This window comes from Pezoporus flaviventris, unplaced genomic scaffold (genome assembly GCF_033815535.1).
Source record: "Pezoporus flaviventris isolate CSIRO_AGI_PZ_B2104156 unplaced genomic scaffold, CSIRO_AGI_Pfla_v1 ptg000213l, whole genome shotgun sequence".
Lineage (NCBI taxonomy): Eukaryota > Metazoa > Chordata > Aves > Psittaciformes > Psittacidae > Pezoporus > Pezoporus flaviventris.
Genome location: NW_026892761.1, coordinates 4,914,461 through 4,925,254, shown reverse-complemented (window position 1 = coordinate 4,925,254; position 10,794 = coordinate 4,914,461). Strand labels below are relative to the sequence as shown.

General features: G+C 50.2%; 1 protein-coding gene across 1 annotated transcript; it reads left to right on the top strand.

Moving 5' to 3' along the window:
- The first annotated feature begins 5,052 nt into the window (after nucleotides 1-5,052).
- SYS1 (SYS1 golgi trafficking protein) lies at nucleotides 5,053-7,204 on the top strand. The gene is made up of 3 exons (XM_061441545.1): nucleotides 5,053-5,258; nucleotides 5,750-5,817; nucleotides 6,363-7,204. The coding sequence occupies exons 1-3, from the start codon at nucleotides 5,097-5,099 to the stop codon at nucleotides 6,601-6,603; spliced, it is 471 nt and encodes a 156-aa protein (XP_061297529.1). The 5' UTR covers nucleotides 5,053-5,096; the 3' UTR covers nucleotides 6,604-7,204.
- The last annotated feature ends 3,590 nt before the right edge of the window (nucleotides 7,205-10,794 follow it).

Sequence of the window (10,794 nt, the reverse complement as noted above, 5' to 3'; positions counted from 1 at the left end):
ATTCAGGTGAGGGTAGGAGCCAGCCTGGAGGAGGCTGTGGTGGAGCCTCCTCTAGCACATGACCCTCTATGCTAAGGACAGTGATGTACCACTAACCCTCCGGTTCACCTCAGCGTCCACGGCCACCAAAGACACAAGGGAGGGATATGTGCTGTTACAACCTTCCTTATGACCCTCACTTCATTACATAGAGGAACTGATGCAAATCACTCCTGGTGCAGCCAGAAAGCCCAGCCCAGCAAGTCTCCAGCTCTGGAGAGCCAGCAGAGGTGGGCAGCAGAAGATGGAGAGGAACAAGAGTGATGGAGAGGCTGTGTTGACTGTTAAAGACTGGTCCATACCATGGCACCATCTGCCAGATGAGAGACAGCAGTACAAGGTGGCCAGAATTACTCCACTCCTCCCTAACCCCCTAAATGGCACCAGTTATTTGTGCGCATGTGGCCGTGACTCCTCAACACCTCCTTCCAGGTAAAGCAACCACCACAAAGATGCTTTGAAAACCATCACTCTATTGCAGCTACAAACACTGCTAACTTGCTTCTTCACTTCCTCTCCAAACACGCACATTACACTGTGCTCCTCCTGGTTGTCTCACCTCCTGACACACGCCAAGAAGTCCCCCTGCATGGCACAGGACAGCATTTTCTCACCAAGGGACTTTCTGCTTTGGTAGAACAGAAAGGAGCCAGTCTGCCTACCTGGCCCAGGGACATGCAGATTGTGCACCAAAGTCACACTGCACACATAGGCCTTCAAGCAAACAGATGGAAACCTTGGGCTTCTGGAAACAAAAAGTTAAACTCAACCCTCAGGTACTTTCCAACTTTGAGAACAAATTTATGTGACTTTACCAATGACATTTTGAAAGAGCATTGATTAGATCCACCTCCCTCACACACACACACACAAGCTTTCTGCCACTGTATCTTGGAAGAATTCATATGAAAGGAAATGCAGCCACAAAAGTCATAATATGGCTCTGTAAACACAAAACAAAAAATAGCCTCATTTTGCTGCATTTTGCCCTTCAAATGTCCCCTCTCAAAATGCTGACATTCTCCTCTCTCTGGAATCATGGGTGCATGTCACACACAGAGAGCAACAGGACAGACAGGCCCAGAGAGAAAAAGTGCACAAGTGGAATGGGTTTTCCTGTAACCTCACTTCAAGTGAGAGAAGCAGAATTACAATAAAGCACATGTAAAGCCACAGGCTTGTTCTGGGTGATGAATTCTCACATTCAAGGTGTGTCAGTTCCTTTCTCCATTTTAAAATTACTGTTGGCAGAGATCTAACACAGCCCGGTTACCATTGTTCCCAACCCAGTGTTCAACAGTTACTCAATTGTTGCTTTGAAAATAAAAATAAGGACCTGTCAGTTCCCAATACATGACCCAAACATGCTGGAAGTAGAATGGAGTCCAAATACAATGCATTGGGAGGGTGATGAGAATCACATTTTTATATGACACACCAAGAAATGTCTTGAGAAGGCCACATGCAGAGCTCTTTAGACAATTCTAAATCATAAATGCTACTGCACTAAGCCAGGGAAAGAAAGTCTTCAGCCAACCTTAGCACAGATCCTACAGGCAAAAATGAGCTTAGAGCAGGATTCTCAAGCAGAAAGAAACCTTAAGTAGAGTTTTAATACCTCTTAACTCCATTCAGTACACTGAGCTCTTTGGGAAAACACACCTGCACACTGCACGGGTGGAGGAAGAGGAACGGCTGAAAACTCTGAGCTTGCATTTTGAGCTACTTAAGGCCAAGTTATTCTGAAAATCATAGAATGGTTAGGGTTGGAAGGACTTCACGATCATCTAGCCTTACTGTTCCTTAGCACAAATCCTACCTGTCTGGCAAAAGGGAAATGAACCCCAGGAAAGGTCAGTTCAGGCAGCACTGCCCTTTGGACACCAGCTGGTAAACTATGGATCACCTACATAAACAGCTTCCTGTTTTTCTCCTTCCCGAGGAGGAAAAACAATACCATCCTGTATAGCTATTTCTTATGAAAAGAATCCCTGGCTAAATAGGGCATTATTTTTCCACACTCCTTTTAAAGAAGTGACCACGGTAGTTGCATGTGACGTGGGTACATTCCCAGGGATCTGCTATGTCCTGGGCATATCGCCACTTCTCCTTCCACCTGCTGCTCCTCACGACACGCAGATGTCACTCACACAACAGTCAACTAGCTAAAAAGGGACATTCTAACCAGAAACCAGGCCAGCAGCATGATCTCTGTGTTTTGACATCCTTTTCCCCTTCAACACGTCTTTCCTTCACAGCCATCTCACACTTTCATTTGAAATAAAATGGAAGAGAAGTAAAATTGAAACTGCTGCTATTTCCCCAATGCTTGCTTTCCAGGTCCACTTCAAACTCCTGCCACAGAGCAGGGCAGTGGGGCGAGGATCCCTGTGAAGAGAACACCCCCACTTCCAGGAGAAGGACATGATCCCCTCAGTGGGATGAGCCTGGAGAGGAGGAACAGACGAATCCACGCCACATGCCCTCATGGAGTCAGCCAGGAAATGAACTCGGGAACCGCGCTGCAGCTGAGTCGCAGCACAAACATCTTTATGCCACAGCGCTTCACTGCGTCCGTCCTGGCACACTGCGGGAGGGAGCCTGGACTCCCAGGCTGAGCGGGGCTGCCCTCAATTGGCAGCAAGCAAGCAGGGAGGAGTCTCGAAGTTGGAAGGAATTTGAGTCAGTGCCTCCCAGAACACCAGCTCCTATCCTGTGGCCCCAGGGACTATTGGATAAATAAGAAATATCGTTGCTGATGACTTTGGAAAGACACCCAGCAATTAAAGCAACAGCCCCTACCTCCCACGAGCTTGAGAGTTTTAGTATCTGTGCCTAACCAACCAACAGTTTTTGGTGGCAAAGGGGAAGACAGTCCTATAAAGCTTGAAAAGGAAACACGGAGTGAACAGTACTTTCTTAGTTGTGGCTTGCACATCTTGGAGAGGCAAGCACAGCACATTTCAAGAAAAGATACCAATTTCTACTAAGAATTAACAGAGGAAGTGCTGAGTCTCACAGTTCATGCTCAGCAATGCGCTGGCAGCAGACAGCCCTCACAGGGCTGGGATTTTCCAGTGTTCAGTTCTGCGCTAAGGCTGAAAGCTTCTGCAAAGACAAATTCTCTGAAGGGCCAAGTAAGAACTCAGCAGCAGTGCCCCACATCCATCACACGCAGCCTCTAACTTGCACAATCCTTTCTAGGAGGAGCAGGTCTGGAAACAGAGAGGAAAATGTGTCAAACCTGCCTTGGCACGTGACATCCACAGAACGAGGAAGGAAAAACACGCAGCAGAGTGGCACAGGGAACTTCCCATAGTGGAACATGGAAAAACGTCATGAATGTCAGAGATCATAATCTGAGTTCCCATAGCTAGAAGTATTCCACACCCAAAAGTGATGTGAGTCTACAACCTCCTGTAAAAGCTGGGTTGCCCTTTTGCCCTCCTCCTCTCTTTTCCAAGTAACAAGAGCTCTGTGGCAGCTCCCACAGCCATCGGAGCAGCCCAGGGGTACTGCCTCTCCTTTTTCCAGCTCCGTTGTCCCATGAAGCCTTGGGGATTGTAGCATTCAGGTAGCCACAATTCTCACATCAGAAGCCAAGCGAGCAGGACAGCTTACTGAAGCCACTAGAACAAACTCCAGCAGCCAAGAGCAGATCACAGAACAGTAGAGCAGGGCACGAGGGACTCCGGCACTTGCCCATTTCATGAGGCATAAAAAGGAGAAACCACCACATACCAGAAAAAACTTCCCAAAAGAAGCCAAGCCCTACCCATGACCAGCAGAATAACAGAAAGATGCCACCAGTGTGTACCAGTACTTGTAATAACATCTTGGTGTCCTACAGCCTAAAGTTAAAAAAAGTACCTCTTTGCAGCAACTACCAACAGTTTCAGCACCTATGGGAACTGGCATGAAGATGAAAGCAAAATATCCCAGGACAATCATTGCTTCTGTGTTCAATATTTGTGTCTTTCTAGCAAGGGCTGCTCAGACAAATTACTGAATAACAGAATCATCATAGTCACAGACTGGTCTGGGTTGGAAGGGACCTTAAAGCTCGTCCAGTTTCAACCCCCTGCCACGGGCAGGGACACCTTCCACTAGAGCAGCTTGCTCCAAGCCCCTGTGTCCAACCTGGCCTTGAACACTGCCAGGGATGGGGCAGCCACAGCTTCTCTGGGCACCCTGTGCCAGTGCCTCAGCACCCTCACAGGGAAGAGCTTCTGCCTAAGAGCTCATCTCAGTCTCCCCTCTGGCAGGTTAAAGCCATTCCCCTTGGCCTGTCCCTACAGGCCCTTGTCCCAAGCCCCTCTCCAGGTTTCCTGCAGCCCCTTCAGGCACTGGAGCTGCTCTCAGGTCTCCCCTTCAGGAGCCTTCTCTTCTCCAGGCTGCCCCAGCCCAGCTCTCTCAGCCTGGCTCCAGAGCAGAGCTGCTCCAGCCCTCGCAGCAGCTCCGTGGCCTCCTCTGGCCTCACTCCAGCAGCTCCACTCTTGTGCTGTTGCCGCAGAGCCGGATCAGGACTGCAGGGGGGGTCCCCCCAGTGCGCAGCAGAGGGGGGGAATCCCTCCCCTGACCTGCTGCTCACGCTGCTATTGCCGCAGCCCAGGGCCCACTGAAACAAACCCGTGTCAGCCCTGTGCAGAGATGGGCAAAGCCCGGAGCCTGCCAGCACGAGCTCGGGGGCTGGCTCCTGTGCCACGAACCAAAGCCGTGCCGTGCCCTCCACCGCAGCCCGCTCTGCGCCCGCAGCGATACCTCTGCCACTGCCCAAGGCCCAGTCGCTGAGGCGAGGCCTGCCGGGCTCCTCCGGGCCGAGTTAACCAGCGGGCTCGGCTCCCTGGTTCTTACCTGCCGTGCAGGGAGGGCTGGAGCAGCGGCTCCCCGGCTCGGTGCCCTCCGCTGCCCGCCGTGCCACGGCCCGGGCTCGGGGTCAGGGCCAGGGCCAGGGCCGGGGATAAAGGGTTAGCTCCCGAAGAGGCCCTCCACTGCGCTAGGGGGCGCTGCTGCGCGGGGGTGGCCGCCACTTCCGGGCGCGCCGGGGCGGGCGGGCGATGGCGGCGCAGTTCCGCAGCTACGTGTGGGACCCGGCGCTGATCGTGGCGCAGATGGTGCTGCTGCAGGCGGGGTACTACAGCTCGCTCGGGCTCTGGCTCGCCCTCCTCGGCACCCTGGGCAGCACCGGGCCCTCCCTGCACCAAATCTTCAGCGACGAGGTGAGGGCGCGGGGAGGGGGCCTGGCTCGGGGGGGGGGCGGGCGGTGTACCCCGGCGTTAGGGACAGCCCCCCCCAGATAGAGACAGAGCGGCTGCAGGTGTAGGTGCCCCCAGGATGGAGGCAGGGCCCTTCGGTCAGTAGAGGTGCCCCCGCTATAAAGCCAGCACGTTGCTGTGTAGTGGTACCCGCAGCAGACAGACACCCTGTACAGGTACCCCCCGTATAAAGCCAGCATCCCCCCACAGGTGATCCCAGTATGGACATGCAAGCCCCCCTCCACACTCTTGTGTAGATGGTACAGGAACAGACCCGTCCCTTTTCTATAGGCACCCCCGGACAGAGCTCTTGGAACGATTGCTGTAACTGCTCGGGCTCCTCTCATAGATCCCAATCAGTGCAGGGCCATGCCGGTGCGGTGGGGCCGCAGGAAGAGATTGCTTGCTGTCGGCTGCGATTTGTGCAGTGGTTTCCTACTAATAGTCCCATGTAGATTTTAGGATTCTCAACCCCGCCGGGGAGGCTCTCCATGATGGCTTTCGTCCTCAATGCGCTCACCTGGTAAGTCAGCAACTAGCTGGAGCTCTTGTGTCTTGTTCTTTCTTAACATTAAACTTTAAGAGAATTCAGCATCTCCTGAAAGCCCCGTGCCTGACTGAGTGTGTCTCTTGAGGGCAGTTGGGAGCTACTGACTCCTGACTTTCGGGATCCTGAATAAGTTATTACACTTCACTGCTGGCAATAAGATTTGCTTCTGTGAGAGATTTTACTGCAAGTTAGAATTAATGGATGTCAGCAAATACTTATCCATAAACAAGAATGTATTTTTTCTCCTGCCACTGGGCAGAGATTCAGGATTTAAAAATTCCTGCCTCATTCTCTACATTAAAAGCTCATTTCCCTGCCGTCATGTAATTACAGAGCTGTAAGCCTGTAAGTCTTGCTACAGCAGCCTGGAAAAAGGTCAGGAGCAACCCATCCTTAAAATATTTAAGAAGCTTCAAACCAGCTAAATAACCTGCATTGACAACTGCTAATAGCTCTTGCTATATCCCCTCATCCAGAGGCATGGCACAGTTTTATCAATCTCCGTGTTTATTTTGCAGTGCTTTGGGCTTGCTGTACTTCATCCGCCGAGGAAAGCAGTGCCTGGATTTCACAGTCACAGTTCACTTCTTCCACCTTCTGGGCTGCTGGATTTATAACTCGCACTTTCCCTCCACGCTGACGTGGTGGCTGGTGCACATCGTGTGCACCGCGCTGATGGCTGCCATCGGGGAGTACCTCTGCATGAGGATAGAACTCAGAGAAATCCCCCTCAATTCTGCCCCCAAATCCAATGTATAGACTCGCTCTGGCAACAACATGCTGCATTATGTTATTGTTTCCAGCACAAGTGCATCTAATGCCCAAGAATCATCACTGAAGAAGCACAGCAGGTCTGTTTAGACTTGGGTGGGGTTTTTTGGGGGGACCTTGGTGACTGCATGAGTGTGAGCATCTCCTCTGGCCTCAGTCAACAGCAGGGGAGGAACAGATGTTTATTTTGCTAACACAAAGCATTTAATATGACTGTATGGCGAGTGTGCTCTTAAACTCTTTGCTCATGAGACTGTTCAAAGTCAGGTAGCAAAACTTGATGTGTGAGGAGCATGTGGAACTAAACGTGGGAATGCCCTGTATGGGTAATGCAATGGTCAGCTCTTCTTGGAGGAGCTGCACAGTGAGCAGCAAGGCTGGGAGCTGTCGCTTCCAGGAAAAATAGTCAAAGTGAATGAATGGGGAGAAAGAAAATAGCTGTACTTACCCAAATCACCAGCTGAGACCCTAAATAACCTATAATGCTGGATGGATGTTTGCTGTTTCCATGTTTAATACATAGAGATATGTCAGACAGCAGTTTGCTGAAGAAATCTTTTGTAATAATAAAAATACTATGTTGCTGTGAGCATGTTACTGTTCTCCTGGGAAGCTGAGCACTTCAAGGACACCTTGAGTGTCTGTGTCATGGCAACAGAAGGATACAGCCAGAGAACACGTGGCTGTAAAATGCCCACTCTAGGACACAAAAATTCCTACAACAGCTGTTTCATACCTCTGCTCCAAAATGAAGACATCAGCGAGTGCTGTGCTGGAGGTCAGCAGCATAACCCTCACTTCAGGAGGAATATTGGCCAGTCCAGGGTCTCCACATGTTCAGCCCATGGCCATGCTGCTCTTCCTGGCAGGCTGCAGAAGTCTAGCAACAGATCTGGTCTGGCAGAGGTGATGTTTAGTTAAATGTAAGGCTGCTGCTTGTTCCTCACAATAACAGGATGTGCCTATAGTTAGAGACACTGCAAAAAAGCATTACCTGTGGGCAGGCAGGGACACCCTCTTACTGCCAAGGGGCCAGAGCTGGATGGTTCCTCGAGATCCTGCAGACCTGTATCCTGCCTGGTTTCCGCTGAGGGGTGGCCAGTTTGTGCAGTCCCCAGTGAGGGCAAATCCACTTCTGAAGACAGATTTTTCTTCTGTGCAGCATCTTGCTGCAATAACTTTCCTTTGTATGTTAATAAGTGTTAATTTGAGGGAGTTATTTGCTAATTCACCTTGTTGAAAAGTGGTGGGATGATTTGAGATGCACAAGTTGATAAGCTCTTTGAAGCTGCTCTTTTGGCTTTTGTTACTGGGGGAGCTGTATTTCAATTCCGGCTCTCTTACTCAGATCCTGTAAATTAAGGCAGGATAACATCCTGATGTTTTAAATACTTGGCAGCTGTGTTGCAGAGGAGGATTGCCGGTTACATTTATTTAGACAGAACTTTTTTTACACTCTGGGATTACACCAGGACCTTTTCCTGCCCAAAAGCCCCTTCAAGCACAGTTTGAATCTTTCAGAGGAAAGACTTGATGCAAGTTTCTTTCTGGGCAGGAGCCAGCGCTTGCTGGAGGGACGCCCTTGCTGGAGGGACACCCAGAGGTCTCTTCCGAGGGCTTCCCCTGCAGCTCTGCTGTGCAGTCAGCAGTACAGTTCATCCCTCCTCAAAATCCTGTTTCTCGTACGCAAGGATTCTTGCCTGGCTTCCAGTCGCCTTCAGCCTGGATATAAACTGGACTTCCAGTAGGTGCCAGTATCTCCTTCGGAAAAGAGCAGTGAGCAGGGTGCTATTGGCATCGGGGAGAGCAAAGGGCACACTCCGCCTCGGGGCAGACAAACACTGTCTTGGTGTCAGTGGTATTTTAAGGCTGTTTCAGGGTCATTTTGTCCTCTTCTGGTTTTTGTTGCTATTGTTGAGAAGTAGTCCTGCACAGGGAGAGTTTGCAGATTTAATTCAAGGCTCAACACCACAGCACAGTGGAACTCCTGTGTTCTTTAGGCAAGTGGAAGCTGATTAATTACAGTGACTGTGAGTGCAAAAGGGAAAGCCACATTCATCCCATTTGTTCAAGGAGAATGGGCAGCTGATCCCAGAGCTGCTGTGAGATCAGATTGGCTCTCCTTTAAGAACAGACACGAAAACTGCAGACCAAGGAACACCCCCTTACTCCCTGAATACATGAGGTATGCTCTGAGTGCTTCAGCAGCCTCCATTGCAAGGCAGGAAGTCTGGGGTCATCTTTGTAATCTGGAGAAACTCAGGACAAGGCCACAGGAAGAATCCTTGACAAATGCCAGGCTGTGGGACATCCAACAAGCTGCAGTGGGTCAGCAGCGCTATAAGATCCGAAACGCTTTCTGAAAGCCTGCAGACTGCCTATGAGGGCTGAGTCTGTATAGTACTGCTTTTTCAAGGAAAGCTACTGTAATTGTAGAAGTTGTGCTAAAACTGAAATACTGATTGAGGAGGGAGGCTCTGAAATTCATCACTCTCATAGTGAGATACCCAATTTTCACTCACATGCTTTCAGCCACATTTAGAAGCACCTTTGGCTTAAAAAAAACCAATCCTCTGCTCTATGCCAGAACAGTGGCAGATGGTCTTTGTTTCTTAATAAATCTTTGGGTTCTGTGTGCAATAGATGAGGGATTTTCTTCCAGGGAAGATATGCCCCAACACCTGCTCTTCTTAGAGACAGCAACAGTGTCAGCTATTTGCATCCATGGCTCTGCAGAAAGACTTCTTGGATATCTCTGCTGAGACTTCCGTATTCCCCTTCCCCAAAGCTGTTTAGAAGTAGGAATTTTTAACAGAGAAAAAGTTGCCAAATCCAAGGAGAAGCCAAGAGTTGTGGGATTTTGGGTGGCTGTGCTGATTTCTTTTCCTAAGGGCATTAAACACCTATTCCGAACAAAGAGCAGGTACAGCATTTGGATCCAAAGGACTCCAGACTTGGTTATACCCAGTACCCACCTGCTTCAGCTTTCCCCAGTGCAAGCCACAGGCAGGAGAAGAGAGAATGGGAAGTGGGGAACAGGATCAAAGAGCACACACTGCTGTTGGAATGGAATAAGAACAAAACCCAAAGTGTTTCTTTCACTCCAGGTTTTGCAGTGCTCTGCTTTACCCTTTCTCCACTGCTTCTCGTAAGACTTTGGGCCCGAGATGCCGAGTACATCCCTAACAGCTCTGCTGTCTCTGGAGAGCCCAGATGCCTCATGTTGAAGTGCTGTTTGAACACCAGCTGCTCCTCGACTGACTTCTTGGAATTTGCCTCAATTTATTCACTCCCTCCTGCTGCTGCAGGAGCAGAGTTAAGTGATAGGGAAGGTAAAAGGAAGAACACGTGAATGCCAAGTGAGAGCAGTATAACCCAACACCACTATTGGCAGGAAGATCCTTTGCTCTAGGAGCTTGCCCACATGCCTACAATACATCCAGTGGGATCTCTGGAACTAGCAGGGCCTCAGATTGCCTGCTCACACTGTAAAGCACGTTTTCAGGTTTTGGGACACCATTTCAGAATGTCCTTATCATTTATGGGTGGTGACATGTACTGCTGTGCCCACTCCCATGGTGGGCAGTGCTCAAACCATCAGCACAAGGTCCTTGTTCAACGTTTCTCAGGAGCATGCGGAGCCATGAGCATGCCCAGCTCCACACAGGGTGGCTGCCTGCCCCATAGCAAAGACAAAGCAAGTGCCCTGGGAAGGGGGCAAATGCTCTGTGGAAACAGCCAAATTGATGTGTGAAAGGCAGCCTGAAATACTCTGCAAGGCATAGCTCCTATGGGCTGTGCAGCCAGGCAGGGCACAGAGCTTCAGCAGCATCCTCAAACACCGAACTGCCTTGTACTGCCCAATAATGTGGTGTTTTCCTAACATACCCAGGAACCACTTGCGAGCCCCTCTCTGTTGCAAATACTTTTGTGCTTGTACTGAAGCTGCAAAGCTAGCAATGCCCTGAGCTGCAAAGGAGACAAGGGAAGACAAGAGCCAGGACAAATACCTTCTCCCACGCTGTAGGCTCTACAACAAACTTTAATACTCTGGAATTACACTGGCACCCACAGAGCTGCTTACAGGTACCTTGGGGAAAGCTTTAAAGCAAAAGAGTTGCTAGAAGTCCTCTATCCTGCTAGCTTGACATTCCTTCACGCCACTCCCCCCCCCCCCCC